A 21475-nucleotide genomic window follows, 5' to 3' on the forward strand; every position below is an offset into this window, starting at 1 on the left:
TTGTACTCAGCATCTGGGACTCAGCTGAAAGTCAACAAGCTGCAGCCCCAGGGATGCCTGGGGCCCATCCCTCCATCCCCCTCAGCACAGGTGGTACTGCCCAGAGCAAACTCCTCTGAAGGAACAGGGATGAAAAAGCAGAGTAGGGCACAGAAACCATAAAAGATCAAACACTCTCAGCTATCTCCATAAAAAAATTCAGAAATGTTACAAAACTGCCTTGTTTTGCTAAGGAAAAGCAGGTGCCATGTAGGAGTGGCCATGTTGGAAAATTCAGCATTCAGAGCAAACAAACCTGTGTTTTTTTCTAGTTTCCAGGTTGAAAAACAAAAGTGCAGGGGAAAAGAATCAGCTAATTTGTCTTAAAAGATGTTTTCTATTACAAACTAGAAACTACACATAGACACTTTATAAATACACATACTTTGTATTTCAATATATCTACATGCACTTTTATGTATGTATATATTACTATAATATATAAATATTGCATTTTTTTAAACACCCTTCTCTGTCAGATTTCTCAATCCCTCTCAAACATCCATGACAGGAGCTAGCAGGTGGACTGTGCATCCCAAAGGCTCCAAGTGCTCCTTAGAATCTCTTCCAATCCAACCCATTGTGTCTCAGGTCACTAGTGGCAAGGCCTGAGCTCCAATGCTGCAGCTAGCAAACCCTGACAAGCTCCAGATTGGGAAGAGACACAACCAGCAAGGGAAACATCAGGGAGGATCTCCAAAACCATTTATTGAATAAAAACCAATAGGAATTCACATGAATCCAAAGCTGGACAAGCAGGAAGAGGGATGAGCTTTGTCAGGTTTCTTAAAGGGTCACTGTGTTTCTGATCTTTAAACAACCTTTCCATCCCATTCCACAGGATGCTGCTTTGGGATGGTAAGAGGTTGTTTTTTCCTTCCACCAGAGTGGCATAAAATAAATATGTCAACTCATATTATAGGGGTTGTCAACACACATATGGGCTGTGGGTTTTTTTTTTTTTTCCCCATGGGAAAATATCACTTACAATTAAGTAGCATTATACTTGTTTTCTCTATCTTATTGAAACTTCTGGTTTTTAACTGAAAACTTAGAGACTTGAAGTCTGAGAGTACCTGAAAGGCCAGCACTCAAGAGAAAACCAGTTTAGCAGCCAATCTTGGCATGTCTTATTCAGTACAGCAAAGCCCAGGGTGTTTTGCTACAGGAGCTCTAACCTGGATCCCAAACACTGGGAACATCTTGGACATTGGGAAAGCTGGGGTAGGGAAGGACCAGAGCAACACAAGAACACCACAAAGGGCTTATTTTCCTTATTAAACAGGCAATACCTGTACAACATGGCTACAGCCACAGGTGCTTGGCTGGGTACCAGAGGTGAAAACATTTTCTGTCTCTTTCTTTAGGACAGGCTTTCATGAGGCTGGTATCCGTGCTGGATCATGCATCTAAATACAAAGCTTTGGTGAAGCTTTGGATACACTCATAGGCTGACTAGTGACCACAGCTCGGCCTGCTCCAGCGCCCTGGGAAATCTACCTCCCAGCCCTGCTGCTGTCCCTCCCCACACCAGGGACACCAACACAGGAACAGCACAAGGAGCAGGATGGTGGGAGATGGAGGAAAAAAAAACAGGGTTTTTTTTGCCAAAGCAACCAACATCAGTAGCACTGGCAGGATGTGCACAGCAGTGGGGAAGGTTTGTTATCTGCAACTTGAAGGTAGCTCCTTCCCCAGGGAAAAGTCCTGCCTTGTCCATTCCTGTCTCTCCTAGAGATAGAAGTCCCTCATGGAGGTGTGAGTGGGATCTGGCAGCACTTCTGCCTGGGGCTGAGGCTGGCAGGGCTGTGCCAGGCTTCCCCCCAGCACTGGATGGTCTTGGGGCAGTCCCATGGGAGAGCTTGGCAAACCACAGCCGCTGTGGGGCTAGGAGAGAGAGAGAGAACAGTGGTGAGGTGCTTTGCAGAGGGTTATTAGCACTGGCTGGACAAATTCCCAGCACAGAAAACACTGAGCCACAGACTGGTGCAAGGCCCTTACCCTGTGCCTGCCCTCCTGGCTCCACGCAGAGCCATGTGTCCCATAGGAATTCAGTGTCTCCAGAGGGCTGCTGATACTCCCGAAGTGCCCTGCAGCTGAGCTGGGGGAAGAGTGCCGGGGCACTGAAAGAACAGGGCTCAGCTGCTTTTCGGGAATAAGCTGGTAAAAGGGGGGAAAAAACCTGGGGTATGGAGCCATCTCTTCCCAGGGGTCCCCAGTGCTGGCAGCGTCCATGCTGCACAATCCGTTCGGGTTAAAATGCTGTGGGGGCACGCCAGCCCCGGGGCCCAGACAGCCCTGGGGATGGGAGATCATGTCTTTGCTGAAGCCATAAATGCCAGGCTGAGCTGGAGATCGTGGGAGTGAGCAAACACAGTCCTGCCATTGGCTGGGGTGTGGAGAAGAGTTGGGGCTGTGGCCACATACCCCATTCATCAGCAAGTGATGGTGCTTTGGCTGGGTGGGTGGCACCACATGGTCCTGGCACTGGTTGGGCAGGGAGAAGGACTGGTGGATATCCTCTTGGAGGGGCTGCACGGCTGAGAAGTCTCCCTGCAGCTGCTGAGCCCTGGGTGGCTCCTGCGGGCAGGGAGCTCCCAGGGCTGAGCTGGGGGCCCTGTGCCATGGGGTGCCCTGTGCTGGCTTGAAGGAATAGAGGATAGTCTCTTCCCCAGCTGGTCTCCACTGGGAGCCACTGGACAGCTCTTCCTGCTCAGCTAGCTCTGGGAGCAGCCCTGACACAGCACTGAGGGGCTGCTCCCACAGCAGGGTGGGGGGCTGGACCAGGGCAGTGCTGGGCTGCCCTGCACACTCTGCCAGGTGGCACCTCGAGTCCTTGTTCTCTGTGTGGCACACAGCAATGCCTCCCTGTGGGCTGGGGGCCATGTCTGGCAGGGGACAGACCTGCTGCCATCTCTCATGCCCATCCACTGGAGAGCTGGGGATGCAGGAAAGAATCTGGTTGCTGGCCAGGCTGTTGTTCAGGGATGGGGACTGGTCTGGGTCCATACTGACCATCACCATTTTCTCATCCAGCAGCAGGAGCTTCAAGTCTTCATCATTCAAGTCCAGGCCCTCCAAAGCACTGAAGATCTTGCTGGAACAGCTCTGGTCACTCTTAATTGAGAGCAGGTCCATGGTGGCCAAGAGAGGGTCCTGCTGCAAACCAAACAGCTTTTCTTGGAGGCTGTTGCCCACTGAAGAAGCTGGAGCTGTGCCCACACTCCAGGCATCCCCTCCTGCACCTGGCAAGGACACACCCTCAAGCTGGAAAGTGCTGCTGAAGGAAGGGTTTGGAATGGGAGCTGAGTGGGAGGTGTACACCGCCTTGTCCTGTTGCATCACAGCACCCAGCAGAGACCTGGGGTCAATGTCATTCTTCTGGGAGCACCCTACGTGGCTGCAGGGGGGCTTCTTGGAATTGCTGGGTTTCCCTTTGCTCTGGAAAAGGTCGGGGAAGCCTGGGAGAGGGTGAGAACTTTGGTATAGAAGTGCCTCTCCTGTAGCAAAGGTGAAGGGAAGATGCATCGACCGCTTCCGAAGGTGCTCTCCTCCTTCTTCATCTCTGCAGGGCAGGAAGAGAACACTGTGGCTGACATGCACAAATCCACCACAGAAGTGCTTCTGCAAAGGGCAATTGTGATCCCTGCAAGCCAAAGACCCTTTGCTACATCCAGCATGCATTCACACAAATACACTCACACAAAAACCAAACAACTGCAGCATAACTGAGCATCACCCCTATTGAGGGGTGGCCTTGCAGATGGGGATGTGGCTGAACAGCACCAACACAGAATCCCACAGCTGCTCCTTTAGAAGGCACAAGCAGCAATGACAAATCCAGCACCCTGCCCTGCTCAGGACATTCCAGAGCCATAGAGAAAGCCAGGCTGTGCCCATGCCAGCCCCAGCACGTACACGAGGGGTCTCTGTGTGACCACGATGTACTCGGGTTTGCCATTCTTGTAGACGAGCCGGGCGTTGGCCTGCACCCACTTCCAGCAGTTGTCCTTGGTCAGCAGCCGGAACACTGTCAGGCCACTCTCCCCTGTCTTCATCACTGCCGGGAGGAAGCACCAGTGCTGTCACCATGGCACACTGCCCTTTCCAGCTGGAAACAGCAGCAGCATGGCTGGCAGGCACAGGGGGCACCATGCAGTGCAACACCCCTCACTGCACTCCACACACCAAGCTCCCTGTAGCGACAGGAGCAGCACAGCAAAGCATCCAGTGGGAAAGAGCCACTGGGCTTGACAGAGCAGCCAACAGAGCTGCCCCAATCCCAGCCCACTCATCAGCACAAGTGACCAGGGAGGGGACTCTTACTCCTGACGTGGTTCTCAGCACAGTACAGCATGTCAGCAGCATGGACAAACTGGTAACCGGTGCCACACATCCGCAGCTCCGCCTCAGTGTAGCCCAGGACAACCTTCCCCCTGCGAGACACAGAGAGCACACTGAGCATAAAAGCAAGGCTGGGGTGGGATGTCAGGAATGGAGCGCTGAAAGCTCTGCTGCTTACTTGGCATCACATGCCAAGGGGGTGAAGTCCAGCTTGTGCTTGGTCCTGAAGATCATGTTCTTGGTTCGGATCTGCAGGATGGACAAGGGCTGCAGGGGTGTGGAGATGGCGAACAGAGCGAGCTGGGGGGGCAGGACAGAGCCATCTTCAGACCTTTCATTCTGCCCATGAAGGAATTTCAGCCTGCCTTGAAGGTTCAAAGCCTGGGAAGAGAAGAAAAGCTCAGTGCCATTCAGAAAAGTGAGAAGGAAGAGAGCTGCATGGAAATGAAGACATCTGTGTACAGAGTTGGTGTGAATAGAATCGTCAAATGACAGCATGGTTTGGGTTTGGAATGACCTTAAGGATCATCTTGTTCCAATCCCCCTGCCATGGGCCAGGACACCTTCCACTATCCTAGGTTTCTCCACACCCCGTCCAACCTGGCCTTGGACACTTCCAGGAATGGGGCAAGCCACAGCTTCCCTGGACACCCTGTGCTCTCCAGTGCAAAGAGGAGGAGGGATGACCACCACCTGCTTGATCTTAATAACAGAAAAACCAAGCAAAACATGGGAGAAAAGCACTTGATTATTCAAGATTCAGCTTTTCTGAGAAGAGAGGAACAAAACTCACAGGGAGAGGCTGTAGGTACAGGCCAAACCTATGAAAAACAGGGGAGGTCTCTTGCTGAGACAGGCAAGTGCTGCACATGGCAGAAAGGAGCACAGGATCTTCCACGGGGTGGTTTCAGAGGTGGTACGAACCTCTGTGGTGAGTCTGCCCCTCTCCTGCTGTGGAGGGTCTGTACTCACCAGGAAGCCAGAGGAATTATCCAGGAGGCAGCGAAAGCGGCACACAAAGCTCCTCTCCAGGAAGGAGGAGTTTTCTGGGAGCAGCTGATCCGGCTTGTAGATGACAGCCGAAGAGCTCAGACTTTTCCCTGCTGGGGAAGAGAAGGACTGAAAGAATCAAGTAAGGATTCACCCCAGCGAGGGTTGGAGGTCCCCAGCACTGGGCACTGCAGCAGTTTGCAGAGCACAGCAACAGAAACTGGGGGAAAAAGCCACATTTGGATGAAGCCGTGGCCTGAGCCACATTGGTGCAAGTGCTGACAGTGAGCTGGCCTCCCAGAATCCCTGGGAAGCCACATACCTCGTGCCACCCAGGATGGCAGCCTGCTTTTACCTGCTGGAGAAAGCTCACCCTCGGGAGCGTGTGGTACGTCCAGGGCCCAGTGGAGGTTGCGCCTGAACTCCGGCTGATCCTCAGTGTGGATCAGCTCGAAGACGCTCTGGTGTATGACATCTGTCTAGAGGGGACACACCATCTGTAAGCTCTGCAGCCTGTCCCCAGTGCCAGTTTTCATGTCCCACCTGGGAACAGCCCTTCATGGCCCCAACTGGTTTTATCTTACCCAGTTTTCCTGGTGCTCAAATGAGTCTCTGGCTAAAGGAAGTTGGAATCTTTCCCCCAGAACTGATGTTGGTGGGAACAGACAGCATATCTGGCTTAAAGAACCCCCTGCCCATGCTGGGCCTGACTTCCTCCCCTGAGAAGCCTAAAGAGCCAATACAGCTTCCCTCTGACGTTCCCATAACTCAAAATCCTAGTGCTGACTTAAGAAATGAGAAGAAAGCATGGATTTGGGAACAACAGCAGCAAGGCCACTACATCACTAGATTATCCCTAAGAGAACAATGCCCTGGGACTTGCTCCCTGTGTCCAGGTGGACAGGTCTCATCTACCCCAGGTGTTGGGGACAGACAGCTGTGTGTGGGTGACATCAAACCACAGTAGCTGAAGGACTGCAGGCAAGTTCCACTTCCCTGTGTATATGATCTAGTGTCCTGCAGGTTACCTGGGTGCCCAAAGTGCTGGAGCCTTGCAGGATTTTCCAGGATTTGAGGGGGTGCCCCAGGCAAACCGGGCAAGGAACCCCAGACATCTCACCATGGCCATGAACTCCATGAAGGCCCATCAACATGGCTGCTGGAAAGTATCTATGGGCTGATGAAGTCCCTTGTCACCTACCAGTGACCACATCGGGCAATACAGGGTCCAAATTCCCAAGACCAAGGAAAAGCCTCAAACAACTCCCTGAGACCATGTGATCCCTGCAGAACCTCCTCCCTGCAGGGAACTTGGGGCCACCACCAAGGGAAAACTGGCTCTCCACAGCAAGTCAGAGTCTCACCAACCTGATGAAATCCCAGATAGTCCTGGATCGTATGTGAGGAGTAAAATATCAGTCCTTCTGATGTCACCACCAGCACGAAGCCATTGAGTGCCTGCAGGAGAGAGGAGATCAGCAGGTACAGGCCACGATCACTTCATTTTTACAGCAGTACACTGGGCACCCAAAGCCTGGCTAGCAGGCAGCTGAGCCACCACAGATGGCCTCTCTGAGCTCATGCATCTCTTCCACACAGCTGCCTGGGAATATCCTAATCCAGACTGATGGAAATTGTGCTTCCATCCTGGGAGCATTCACTCAGACTCAGCTTTGGATATTCATCCTCATCCTGTGCAGGGAGCTTATAAAAGCCTCTGAACTTCTTGCAGTATGAAAGTGGACACCATCAGGAACAGGTCTATTCTGGTGGAGATGAGCCTTTCCAACAGCCTTGAGGGCCTTGGCAGCCATGTGTGGCCATCCCAGCTTCCAGAGGAGTGGCCTGGAGATGGACCATGGAACACCTGGACTGTTCGTGGCAAGGAACGTGTTGTCTCTGCTGCCTGTTCCCTCCTTAAGGTGACCAGTGCTGAAAGGGCCTTAACCAGTGGAAATGGAAAAGCCAAAAGGTAAAGCATAACGGTTTGGATTTGAAATTGCAGCAAAACCAATCTGATTTCTGAAAAGCTAGTTTGTCCAAAGCAGCAGGGAAGTCAGGCTGAGTCTGGTGCCTGAACTTGGGGGAAAACTACAAAATCCCTGAGTGACCTCAGAGCACCTTTTCCTTTCAGTCAATACATCACAGAATTATTTAGGTTGGAGAATCCCTCTAAGATCATCACCTCCAAGATCACTTGCTCTGGAACACTACCTGGTTCATGCAGACCCCACACCCCTTAAGTTGAATACTGTGCTCCGTTTTCACAAAATAAATACCCAAAGCTGTTGTGCTTGTGTGGATTTGAAGTCTGAAGCCCTCCCCACAGAAAAGAGCAAATGCAGCCATCAATCTGAAGTTTCCATTGCATTTTTAATGTTACACACTTAGACATTTCACAGTTCAGTGATCCCTCCATCCACTCCTCAAGCTCCAGGATTGCAAAGTCAATATTCAAGGGAGCACTGGGCTTCCTGGCAGGAATAGGCTGAGCTGATCAGAGCCTCTGTCTTACTCAAGAGGGGCTCATCGCTACTGGTTTCATAAACTTGGGAAGTAATTTGGGTGTTTTCCCTGAGCTAAAAACCCCACAGCTGGCAGGACAGGACACATGAGAAGGGACCAGGATGCTGGATGACAGTGTCCTTTACACCTGCAGAAGACTAGAAGGGGCAGAGGAGCTTTACTACCAGTTTGGGAGTGTAGCTCCTTTCCAGGAGCCCTGGCTTTCCATTCCTGCTCTCTGGCAGCAGGCAGGAGCCCACAGGCAGAATACTGCTGACACAGGCACTGACAGGATCCCCAAAAGCACCCTCAAGTGCTGCAGGCACAGCACCAACCCCTGTTAAGCCTCTGTGGCATAGAGCCCAGGGCATTGGAGACCTTGTCATCCCACTGCCAGGGCTGAGAGTAGCCTCACAGCAGGGGGCTCCCTGAACCCCTGAGTGATGTCTGAGTGTCAGACATCACTCTGTGGCTCAGTGTCCCCAACTCTGAAAATCCCGAGTCACCCAGCACCTTCAAGCCCGTGGTGCTACCCAAGGAGCAAAGGCAGTGCAACCCTATGAAAATCATTGGTTTATCTTCCCAGAAGCTAAAGAGCTTTCACTGCCCTGCCACCACCATGTGGCCACTTCTCCCTAAGGGGAACAGATCCTGATGAGGACACTCTAACAGCACGAAGCAGGACATCTCTGAAAGGCAGGACTCCTGCAGTGTGGGCCCTGTGGCTTCTCAGAGCCAAAACCATCCTGTACCACTAACCTGGCAGGGAAGCCACAGTAGCCAGCCCTGGCCTGCTTCCCTCACTTCATAATGTACAGACATCAGCATTAATTAGGGCCTGGCATGTAGTCCCAGCCAAGACCAGCTATTGTTGCTGTCAACTCCCGTTTGATTGTCCAGGTCAGAGTTTCTCCCCCCTCTCCTTCCCTTTATTCCAGGCACAAATGCTCTCTGTATTTACTGGGGTTGATCTCAGTGTGTGGGAATCTGCTGCATAGGTTAATTAGTGCTGCCAAATGCACTTAACCCTTTGAGCAGCTTCAGAGGAAAAGAGGGGAAGAATCAGAGCAGACCAAGAAACAAATGAAGTTTGGCCATCAGATGTGACCAACCAGGTGGAAGTATGTTTATAAGTATGGAGGAATGTTTCCTTGCGGGGTACAGAGACAGATTCTGAGCTCCTGCCACATGCAGGGTCACAAAGATAGACCCTGAGAGAGCTGAACCAGCTTTTCAGACCCAGTTTGGTACCTCTAAAAGGATGGTGCCCAACTGTGGGAGGAGCTGATGAACAGGACATCAACCCCCAGCAAGCCTGCTGAGCAGTTTTGTTATATCCTGAGGGAAAACCCTCAGGTTGCTGGTTATTAACCAGGCTGGCTTTAGCACTTCTCCCACTAGACACAGAGATCCTCAGCTCTCAGGCAGGACAGTAATTACACTTTGTGCTGAGTGAGAGCTTGGATGGGAGCTGGGGCTGCCCAGCATGCTCAGCCCATGCTGGAGGACAGCCAGGCAGGCAGGGGACAGCGCCACAACCTGTGCCCAGGTGCCAGGCAGGGGACAGCAGACCTGTGTCCTTGCAGGACCTCGTGCTGCCAGAGCATGGCCTCTTCCCATTCTCTGCGCAACCAGGGACAGAAGGTGACCTCCTGGCACCTCTGAACAAACCATGGCAGCTGCAGCACCACCAGCCTTGTCTCCAGCATCACCAAAGACCACTAGGGAAAACAGAGCTCCTACCTGTGGAAAACACCCACCTACCCTGTGTTTAAGGGATGAGCACATGGCCCATCAGCACCTATCTGTGTGCTCAGTGTAACACATCACCTCCTCAAAATCAGGGGAGACTCTCACGATGCTTCCTTGTTTTCACCAGCATTTGGACAGTAGCCTTGAGTCAGGATCAGTGTGCCCATGTTGAAAACTACATTCAATCACCTCGCTCAGTTTGGGTCTCACGTTACACTTTTGGCACACTTAGACATGAGGGTGGAGAAGCAGAAAATATGAATTACCATGCTCAGAAATCTAACAAGATGTTCCTTACATATGCACTATTTAAAAACGACAACTTTTCCCAGGAATAATGGGAAAAGCAGGGAAGAAGCAACAGTTTCTGCCCTAGGGACCTTTGGAGGTCTTAAACTTCTGCCCAGTAGAAGCACGGTGAGCTACACCATATGAGATCACAAATCACCTGCCATGACCGAAAGAACAGCCTGGTTTTGGAATACAACTCAAAGGAGCTGGAAGAGGGACAAGAGGAAGATCCTGTGAAGGCATTTGTGAGGAGCACTAACCTGTAGGAGCAGCTCACCCTCTGGAAGCACTGCTGAGGCCAAAGCTGGTCCAATGCTACAGGATGGGTCCCTCTGGGCTTCTTTGGCACCAGGATTCTTCAGAGCAACTGTACCAAGAAAAGGGAAGGGACATCAGTGCTGCAGGAACACACTGCTACAACAGCTGGAATGCTGCAAGCTGAACAGTGCAGGGGAAGCTACCATGCAGTCGCAGCCCTTTGCTTCACCCCTCACAAGAGTTGATTTGAACAGGATGTTTCCCCACCCCTCAAACACCCCCAACTGTTTCAGTCTGGGCTTTTTTCCCCCCACTCCTTTTGGCCCCCTTTTAACAACCTATAAGTAAAACACAGTTAAAGCCAGGGATCCTTAAAGCAGGTAGGCATCAAAATCATAGAATTATGGAATCATTAAAGCTGGGGAAAGATCATAGGGCCAAGCCACTCCCCAGCACTGCCACCAAACCATGTGCCCAAGTGCAACATCCACAGGTCTTCTGAGCACTTCCCGGGACAGTGAATCCATCATTGCCCTGGGCAGCCTGGTCTAATGCTTGACTTCTTTTGTGAGGAAATTTTTCCCAATACCCAAACTAAACCTGCCCTGGCACAGCTTGAGCCATTTCCTCTTGTCCTGTTCCTCGGTCCCTGGAAGCAGTGCCCAGCCCCCACCTGTCAGGGAGTTGTGGCAAACAAGAAGGTCCCTTCTGAGCCTCCTTTTCTCCAGGCTGATCCCCTTTCCCAGCTTCCTCAGCTGCTCCTCATCAGATTTGTGCTCCAGCCCCTCAATGTCTTTCTTGCTGTGAGGTGCCCAAATTGAACACAGGATTCAAGGTGTGGCCTCAGCAATGCTCAGCACAGGTGACAGTCACTGCCCTGGCCTTGTGGCCACACCATGGCCTTCCTGACCACCTGGGCACATGCTGGCAAACAGCAGCAGAAGTCTGCCCTACATAGGAGGCATTGCAGCAAATCCCAGGACCAGGAATGTGCCATTTTGAAGGACACAGCTCAGTCAGTGATGTCTCGTTACAGTAGGTTTACTCAACCAAATTAAGGCAAGCCACAGCTCACAGGGGGAGAAAAACAACATAGAAAACTCACGGATCCAGACACAGACAACCAAGATCTAATAGTGCTTCATGCACAATCCACATGCATGAGGGAATCTGTCGCTCAGCTGAACTGAAGGATATGGCTGTAAATTTTTTTCTGTACTCCCCAAGAGAAAGGTTCCTGGGGATATTTTGGTGTGGATAAAAATTAAAGGGTAAAAGGACAACAAGCCTGTGCATGACAGGCCTGTCCAGAGGACAGAGGAGCTTCCAGGAAAGCTGGGAAGCCTCTTGCCAGCACCACGAGGACAGAGGACAGCATTCGGCTGCTGGTAAACCTGCTGCTCCCACTGGGACCCGGGAGGAAAGGTGTGAAACACCAGCTGCAGCACAGTGGCCTGCCAGCGCACCAACAGAGCAGGAGCTCTCTTGGATCTGCCTTTGCCAGGTCCTGGACAGCAGGAGGGCTGCCAAGCTCAGAGGCTATGGGAGCACCAACTCTGGAAGCAATTGGACAGCAAATCAGGAGACAACAGCCACCAGCACATAAACAAAGCCAGGCTCTGTAACAGGCTCTGCTTTTCCTGTGCTTTGTTAAAGCAGCTGCTGAAACTCAGCTCCTCCATCTGCAAGGAATTGATCCTGAAGGATCTCAGATGCTGCAAAAGGCAGATGTTCCAGAGTCAGGCTTTGGGAATTAAGTTTTTCCATCAGGCACAAGACCATCCCAAAGATCGACTTTGCTCCATAACCAAAGGCAAAGCACAGTCCAGTTCTAATACTTACAGCAAAATACCTGATACAGCAGCAATCCTGCTGCTTTTGGGAGCTCTGAAGAATTCCCCAAGCTCAGCCTGCACAGACTATTTTAGGAGCCGGCCAGGGACTGGCTGACACCAGGTCTAAGGTTACAGCACATGTTTGTACAACTGTGGGTCAGCCCTGAGCCAGCTGGGGTGGATATGCACAGGCTGCTGTGGTCTCATGCTTTCCCACCCCAAGGGACCACTCGGGGTCCCCTGTCCAGATTGGAGCCTGCATAAAATCTTGGAGAGGGACAGGCCATGAGGCAGAACAGCATGAGAGAGGCCACAACACCCAGGCATGGCCCTGTGGTGTGGACAGAACAGGTTTGTGCCAGCCACCTTCCAGCAACTCACTTTTCTGGTCGCTGGGAGCAAAATGCGGGAGCTGTGAATTATTAAAGGTCTGCAGTCCTCCTCCGTGAGCTCCCAGCCTGCTGCACTGGAGGTGAGAGAGAAAAATAAACCTGGCTGACAGGAGAGCAGCTAAAGGTGCTGCCCTCTGCTCAAGGCTCTGCTTTAATGGTTTGGTATTGCCCCTGCAAATGGAAATCTTGATCTCAACCGCTGCCTAAAAACAGGCTTTACTATCAGCATCTGGATTGTGGAGCCAGAGGAGACACAATATCAGCAGAGGACAGGGCGCTGTCCTCCGTGGGGATGCCTGCCACCAAACAGGATCCAACCACCAGGGTGTGAGGGATAAAGCAGAATTCCAGGGGAGGCTCTCGCATGTGCCTTTTCCACCTGATCCACCAAAGGATCCCCAAAGAGGACAGGCTCTTGGCTGTGGCCACACCAGGCTGGCATCCTGCCTGGTGTCCCCCGGCCCTGTGTGTCCATAAATAGCCCCGTGCAGCCCCTGGGGTCAGCAATTCAGCAGAACTGTCACAGCACATCAGACTGATGGAGCAGAATGAGCCAGGGAACTGCCACATCCTCCCTGCTGCGTGCATCCTGCCTGGAGCTGGGCACCAGGAAAGGCAGGATACACTCCAGGCACAGCACACTCCTTCACCTAGGGCAGCAAGACCAGGTGTGGCCTTTGCCCTTGCTGCACAACTGGGGACAGGCACTTGCAGGGAAAAAAGAGGAGGATGAAAAGGGTAGAAGTGGCTTTTCCTGGGCTGCCTCCCTCTGGCCACCAGTGTCATCTTTGTTGCTGAAGGTGAGAAAGGTGAGAAGCTGGTCACCTGAAAGCGGCGAGGCTTACACAACTTTCATGCAATTTCTTCCAAGAAACAGCTCCTGCCAGGCCCTGCAGGCTATTTGGCCACAAAAAGCCTTTTAGCTGAGAGGAAGAAACTCTCACATCTCTGGGGAACAAGGTCCCTGCCCACACCTGCCTCCCCACAGGAGGACAATGCTCCCTGCCCTGTGGTCATCCTCACACACAGTGCTCACCAGCTCTCTGCTGCCTGGCCTCGTGCTGTCACCAGGAGAGCAGGAGGGGCCATCAGGGGTGGGCTTCCTCCCTCCATCTCCAGGTGCTTCCCAGCCTGGGAATCTGTTTCATGTGGTGCTGCAGGGACACCTTGCTGCCTACCAAGTTTGCCAGTGAACTCCTGAACCTGCCAGGGCTTTGTAGACCTGAGAAATCTCTGCAGCACAAACAGGAATTAACATTTTTAGGAGGTTATCTCCCAGGCCCCTTCCCTCCACAAAGAAAAACCTCTTGGTGGGAGCAGGGTTTCCATCAGCCATTGACTGCAAAGGAGAAAAATTAAACAACTCAATCCCAAACCTGCTCCAGGTGTTGAAGAAAGAAACCAAACTGCTTTCTGACTCTTCAAGAGCTGCAGGAGAGGGCTGGGCCATCTGCATGGCCACTGTCAGTCTGAGCAGGTCGTAGAGAGGGGACAGAGAAGGATTTTGGTATTGGTGCTCCCTACAAGCTTTCTGCCAAACAGCTCAGCATGTACAAGTCACTCTGGGGGAAGGATTGATTGATTTCTTAACAAAACTGCCTTTTATCCACCTCTCTCTTTCCGTCATTTGTGCCAATCCCCTGAAGAACTGGTCTTACCTCACAGTAAAGTCTCTACCCCCACGAGTGGATCTCCAGATCTCACTTTCCGATCCACTTCTCCAGCTTCTCCTTGCTCATGAGCAGAGGGACCTGCAGCTCTGCTGCTTGGTACATCCTCCTCACATCAAATAACCCCTCAATATTGCTTTCTCCTACATTTTATTGTTAGCAAGAGAGAATATACTGGAAGTTTAGAAAACATAATGTAAATGGTGAGGGAAGTGGGCAGAGATTTGCTGACACCAGGCCACAGAGCCATCTTTTCCCTGCCTTGCTGAACCATCAGTTGGGTTCTCATCAGTGCTGTTCAGAGCCCATTTTTCAGCCACTGGCAAATACTTCCTGACTTTATATTTGTTAATTCATAATGGATACCATGGTTTTGCTTAACTTTGTACCTGTCACAGCTTCCTGTTGGCAAAAAATTCATTAAACAGATGCATTATTTATCCCTGCCTGAATGGTGTGGATGCCCTGCTTTCCAAGAACACTCATTAATAATGGATGGCCTCTTAAAAGATCTCACTGCACTTTTAGAAGCAAGGAGGCCTTGATTACATGTAGCTTTTGGTTGTGTCAATTAGGTCTCAAAGGTAGAAGCATGTGCAGGAGTTTAAACAAGGACAAAAATGACCTGCCAGATTTTCCTTCTTCCTGCAGCATCACCAACTGTTTGAAACCTCTCTCTCCCACTGCTCCTCCCTCAGGAGCTTTAGTGTCCATCATAGAACAGTTTGGGTTGGAAAGGGACTTTAAACACCACCTGGTTCCACGCCCCTACTGTGGACAGGGACACCTTCCACTAGACCAGGAAGGATCATCCCAGCCTAAAGCCTCAGCCTGGAGTTTCTTCCCAGTCCTGCTCCCCTACCTGCCTTTGCAGGAGCCCTGAGACAGCCCAGCTGCTCATAGGCAGCAGGAGCCCACTGTGAACCCCAGGGAGCTACAACAGCTTCCCAGCAGCTGCTTTCCTGAGAGTCAGGGAAAAACACTTGGCAGCAGGAAAACTCCCTACCTAAGGAAGTCACAATAATTCTCCACCTTAAATTGCTCCTCCAAGGTCAGCTCATTACCCAGGCAATTAAAAGAGCACAGTGATCACAGGACCAGGTTTTGTTTTTCTTAAACCAGCCCTTAGGCTTCACTGCTACAGCTCTCTGCTGTGCTTGACAAACAGCTCAGGAGGAGGGAAGGCACACAAGTGATGAGCAGCATTAGTCCCATGCATCCCCCCATCTCAAGCCCTCATCCCTAAGCAGAGGTTTCAGGGGCACAGTCATATAGCCTATAATAATTATATAATTAAAAGCACTTTTCCAGTCTGACTTGACTGCAGCTCAGGCACTTCTTGGGCCACCACAGCTCCAGCGATAACAATCTGGGTTCATATCACAGTTCAAAGGGTGAGGTTCAGTCTGGAGGCTGCACATTGATCCTACAGCAGGTACCAATGATTTTAAGAGGACTCTGGGAAAATCCCTAAGCCCCCAACATCCACAAGCATGCTATGTTTTAAAGATACATGGGACAGAAAAACTGCTTAAGTTTTGGATATATGACCTTAAGCTTCCATATGGAAGATCCATGCAGAGCTCAAACACACAAAGAGCTCAGAACAACTCTCTGACCCACAATTACAGACTATGCAGCCAACAAGCCAAAAGTTTCTAAGGCCACAACACATGCCAGGGTGTTTCTGCCTCTCCTCCCAGCCAGTGATGCACCTGAGGTGCCCAGAGAGCCAGGCAGGATGCTGCACACAGGCAGAGCTGCATCTGCATCTCTGAGGATTGCAACTTCGAGGCAGGGTTAGCACATTGCTATGGGGTTCAAACATGCAGCTCCTGGCACCATGGACTGACCTCTTCCTATAGCTCATAAACCCTAGACTTGATCCAGAACATCAAGAGAAATCCCACAGATGAATCACTGAACATCAGGCACAGGTCTGTGACAGGCATAGGGCACCCTGGGGACAGCCAGCTGGCACCCAGGGGCAAGTGAGTGCCCAGCAGGGGCTACATTCACACACCAGAAGGGCCAGTCTTGCTATAGGATGGGAAGCACAGCTCAAATGACTGTCCCAGCACTCTGCAGGAACAAACTGTGAGACACACTTCTCTAAAGTGAGCCCCTTCACCACTGTGACATCTGCCAGTTGGCCTCCCACCAGGAGTTTAAGTGGCCCAAGATACACAGATGGCACCCAACAGACACATGAAAAGGTGCCTTTGAGGCATCTTCATTTTTTGATGAGAAATCCTCTCACAGAGCAAGACAGCAAACCTTCCCCTGGAGCATCTGTTCATGTTTCCTCCCCCTTTCCAGAGGGTGAAGGAGGTGGAAGAGACAGGGACCCCTCCTCCCCTCCCAGGAGCTGGGCCCTTGCTCCAAGAGGCGGAACAGGGAGGGATTAGAGGGGAGCAGCCCAGCCAGGCACCACTGGGATAAGCTGCTGGCACACAGCTGGTGTGACATGCTGCACACCCCCTGGAGCGGTGGCACGGCCACCGACAGCAGTACATGGGCTAGGGGACAGGGAGGTGCCCTGCAGCACAGTCCTACCTCTGCCAAATGCCATGGGCTGAAAGAGCCTCCAGCAGAGCAGGGAGGAAGGTCAAGGCAGTGAATGATAATTAAAAATACCTGTTCACCGAGGCAGATAAGAAACAAGGGATTTGGGAGGACTGCTGTAGGGGAAGAAACCTGGATGGGAAAGGAGGACATACAAGCCTTTAAATCAGCTGCTACTGATGTTTGGATAGTACCCTCAGCTCCTTTTGGCCCTTCTGGTCCAGGTGCTGAGTTCTGGTCAGTGCTGCTTCTCCAGCAGGACGGATGTCAGATGGGCTGGATATCCTGCTCCCTGGCAGGACACCTCTCCCAATGTCTCCATCCCTCCCATAATCCTGCTCTCCTCCTAAACTCACCTCTTTCATGGCAAGGAAGCACTTGTGTGAACTTGGGATTGCAAAATCAGGCAGTGAGGGAAGGGAAAGGCACCTGGAAACCTCACAGAAAACAGTGGTGCTGCCCCATCACAAAGGGAGCCTCTCCCAACTGTCATGGATCAGGAGGAGACCTTGGCTGAGATCCCTCCTCCCCCAGAGCTACTGAACACAGCTGGCATTGAGCTGCTTCCTGCTTTGTTAAACTGGAGAGATTTGAGTGGAAAAAAGTGGAATGGAATCAGTCCACAAACACAAACAGGATGCTCTTGTCTGTTGCTCTTCCAAAGCCCTGAAGAAAGCCGGCACCAGGGCGGCAGAAGAGCCACCGACACAGCGCATCAGCCCAAGGAAGGGTTTTTGTTTGCGTAAATAACCCTGCTCAGCAGAGGCAGTGCTTGATGATCGCTAAACCACTCCACAGATTAACCAACGGAACACTGAGCAGCAACAGCCTTAAATCCTGTCACTGAACTGCAGCCCTTTAGGCAGGCAGAGAGGCAGCAGGAACAGCTTTCCTTTGGGCTATATAAAGAATAAAAATCCTCACGTCCTCAGGAAAAACACACCCTTATAACAAAGACTTTTAAGCCCATACAATCTTCCCCACATATCATATGCATAAATTGAGACAGCAAAGTAACATTATGCACTGTTCACTACTAAACCAATTAATAATTAATAAATCAATAATTATTTATTTATTCTGGCAGGGCATGGGCTGGCATAAACCTGCAGGGTGAACTGCTGTCAGCGATCATGGGCAGCACCTGAGACCTGCTCCAGCTGTTTCTCCTCACAATCCACGGCAGCACATCCCAGATTTTGTCCTTGCTTTCCCACAATCTTCTTTTAGGGAGCACTCAAGCAGTGTGGATAGATAAATAAATAAAGTCACTTAAAATAAATTATTTTGTTGCTAAGCTTGCCCAGCATTCCATTTAAGGATTCTTTTTAAATTAGTATTAAGCATCACGAAGGATTCAGCTCGGTCTGCAATCGCTATTTGCATCAGAAAGGCTGCAGCTCTCTCTTCCTTCCCTGCCACACCTGCCTCAGAGCCACCCCACAGCCTCGGACAAACTGGAAATCGGTGTCATGGAGTTAAACCAGATGGAACAACGAGGGGGGTAAGGACTCAAAACAAATAAGACAATCTCAGAACAGTAAATTTCCTGATGACCACAGGTACGGCCATTCCTCTCCCAGCTCACCCACTTGCCAGTCCTATAAGCGAGGTTAAAAGAGAGTGGAAATGGGGGGCGGGGAAGGAAAGCATTGAATATATTTAATGAGAAATTGCGGTGACTCTGTGGCTTGAAAACGCAGTATTTTCGAGCCACTGCTACTCCACCAAGAAAACCCAAGGATACCTCAATGCCCTCCTGAGGGCTCCTCTTAATCACAATTACAAGACGGTGGAACGGTTCCCGAAAATAAAAGATCCCCAAAAATAAAAGGCTCCCAGATCAATTGCAAGCACATCACTGCTTACTGCTCACTGCCAGCACCGCGAGCCTATCGGAACAGAGGGGAAAAAAGTCACTTCCACGGGAAAATCCCCAGCCGGGGCGCACAAGGCACTGCCTCAACCCTCCCGCATAAACCAGAATATTTTACTTCAGGAGAACCCACAAACAAAATTAACTTCACCCCTCCAGATCCCTCTGATCCCATGGCAGGGTCAAACACAGCCCCAGCCTGGCAGCTGGAGACGGCACAGCAATGAAATGTGGGCTAGAAAAGGTGGAAAGGCAATTCTAGGGGAAAGAAACCAAAATTCTGAGGGGAAAAAAGATTAAATTCTAGCGCAGGTAAAGAACAAATATTCAGGGGGAGGGGAAAACAAAATTCCAGGGGGGCACGGCAAAATTCCAGAGGCGTCAAGACAGGAAAGAAACAAAATACGAGGGGGTAATAACCACCATAATTTGAAGTAGAAAAAATAAAGTATGGTGGGAGGAAGCCCCAAAATCCAAGGGGGGTGGGGAGGGGAGAAACCAAACCCAAAACTCGAGGACAAAAAAAACCAACCCAACAGCAAAATTGGAGGGGGAGAGAGAAATACCACAAAATTCGAGGCGGAAGGAAGGAATTAATTTCAAGGGGAAACAAAAAAAAAACCAAACAAAAAAATTGACGCTGTTAAGACACACAAGCATTCGAGGGTGGAGAACTCACACACTTCAAGTGGGGGAAACCCGCCAAAATTCGAGAAGAGCAAAAAAATCACGAAAAATTCGAGGCGGGATCGCCACGAAACTCCTGAAAGTGCGGAGGAAACCCCAAACATTATATGGGTGAAAGAAAACACTATTCTGGGAGGGAAAGAAAACAAGTTTTTGGTGAGGGAGACCTCATGAAACTCTAGGGAACAAAACAAACAAACAAACCACCCACCACTAGAAATTCTAAGTGAAAAACAGTATGTGAAGGAAAACAAAAGCACGAAGTATTTTGGAGAGAGGGTGGGGGACAGGAATTGCCGAAGGGTGCAAGCACATCCCGGGAGGACGCAGCGGTGAGGGAAGAGGCGGCCAGCACGCGATTCCCGGCTGGAACTGCGAGCAGGGGAAGCGCTGGGAACGCGCCCATCCCTTACCGCCGAAGAAGCTCCTGGCACGCAGGAAGCCGGCGCTGAGGCGGAGCACCGAGAGCTTGTCCAGCCCGGCCAGCACGTCGGGCGGGAAGGGCAGCAGCCCCGCCAGCCGCTCCAGCTCCCGGTTCAGCCGCGCCCGGTGCCGCTTGGACGGGTTGGAGTCGCCGCCTTCGGCCGGGCCCGGCCGCGTCCTGCCGGGCACAGCCGCGTTACCAGGGAAGGGGGATACCCCGCAGCCCTTTCCCAGCCCCCTCGCCCTCACTCACGCCCGCGGCACCGGCTTCCTCCGCCTGCGCCCCGCGTACATGGCCGGGCCGACAGCGCCCGAGCGCCGCTCCCTCAGGGCGAGGGGCAGCGAGAGCGGGAACGGCCCGCCCCCGGCGAGGGGGGATGGACGGGATCTGGGGCTGCGGGGCGGCGGGGTGTGGGGATCGAGGGATCTGGGGGCTGAAGGGGGAGCTGCTGGAGAGAAAGGATGGTAGGTGGGAGGGACACAGGGCGGTAATGAGGGAGTGAAGAGGGCGAAGGAGGATTTGCGGCGTGAAGGGGCTGTGGGTGAGCGGGGAGGGATGGGTGGGTGTTGATGTGAGGGTGTTGATGGGGAGGTGGGGGACCGGACCGTGGATGCTGATGGCTCCAACAAGCCGCTGGTGCTTTGCCTAGTTCTGCACAGAGCGGCCTGCCAGGTGCGCAAGGGCCGCACTCCGAGGCTTGCAGATTTGCCATGAGAAGTCCTCATGGTGCAAATGTCCTCCCTCACGTAATGGCTCAGCTTCCCAAGTACGGGGACATTCACATGTAAGCTGAAGGTACCCATCTCGACTGATGGTACCCATATCAACTTTGCTCACTTGCAGACAGCTGCAACATCTCAGAAGGTGCAAAGAGTCCCCAGGTGTCCTGTGATCCACAGTATTATTCAGTGTGAAGCTCATTGTCCCAGGGAGAGGTACAGGGGATGCTCCCACTAGCCTCAGCAGAATATAAACCCCATGCATGTGATGTTTGTTGGACTGTTTCCCTTCGCCACTCGATGGATGTAGTCTGCAGTCACTTTCTCTCCACTCTCCTGTCTTTTCCATCTCTCCCCTTCATGTTTACTGTTAAATAAAAATCCACGCTATTGGCATTGGCATATGGTATCATTTACACCTGATTTTGGGTAGACGCGTTTCTGTAATAATTTTTAATAGTCAGATATTAACAACCATGTGTGTCAATGACAAGTGTAACCCTGCCTGTGAGTCCCACAACGCTACAGGGAAGTTTGGGGGTGCAAAGGGGGAACACTGTCACACCTCTGCTGTCATGTATGCCCACAGTAGCTGGGGACAATGACAATGAAGTGTCACCCACCCAGCACCAGGGCTAGGCTTTTCTCAGCACTTGCTCAGTCAAGGAGGAAATGGAGAGACATGGTTTTGGGTCAAAACAAACATCAGCACAAAGCAAATTGCCTTTTAATACATCACCAAACACAGGGGTGAGGCTCCGGACAGCTCTTTTCTCCTCAGCACCTTCCAGCTGCCACCAGCAGCACAAAGAAATCATGGAGCAGAAAATGAGATGCTGCTACCAGAACAGACTTTATCTGTACAGCCACGAGGTACAGAGAGATCAGACACTGGTGGCAGAAGACAGACAGACCCCCCCCCACCATCTGTCATAGCCCCAAGCAGCAGTGCCCCCACCCCAAGGCCCATCTCTTGCAGCATGGGGAGCCCCTGGTATGCCCCAGCACTGTCTCACAGGCACCAGAACAACAGAGCCTAGTGAGCAGAGTCCATCCTGCTGCTTTTTGGATCTGGATCATGGCCAGTCAACTCCTTGCCCGACCTAGGTGCTCCTCAAAGCCGCCTTA

At 51.7% G+C, this 21475-nt stretch overlaps 1 protein-coding gene across 1 annotated transcript; it reads right to left on the reverse strand.

Annotated features, from left to right (window-relative positions):
- Positions 1–727: 727 nt before the first annotated feature.
- Positions 728–20431, reverse strand: LOC100220162 (uncharacterized). The gene is made up of 11 exons (XM_072931853.1): positions 19920–20431; positions 19618–19871; positions 10182–10288; positions 6742–6831; positions 5729–5852; positions 5356–5486; positions 4562–4764; positions 4366–4475; positions 3958–4099; positions 2041–3604; positions 728–1926 (listed from the first exon to the last, which is right to left on the reverse strand). The coding sequence occupies exons 1-11, from the start codon at positions 20429–20431 to the stop codon at positions 1771–1773; spliced, it is 3393 nt and encodes a 1130-aa protein (XP_072787954.1). The 3' UTR covers positions 728–1770.
- Between the last annotated feature and the right edge of the window lie 1044 nt (positions 20432–21475).

This window comes from Taeniopygia guttata, chromosome 7 (genome assembly GCF_048771995.1).
Source record: "Taeniopygia guttata chromosome 7, bTaeGut7.mat, whole genome shotgun sequence".
NCBI lineage: Eukaryota > Metazoa > Chordata > Aves > Passeriformes > Estrildidae > Taeniopygia > Taeniopygia guttata.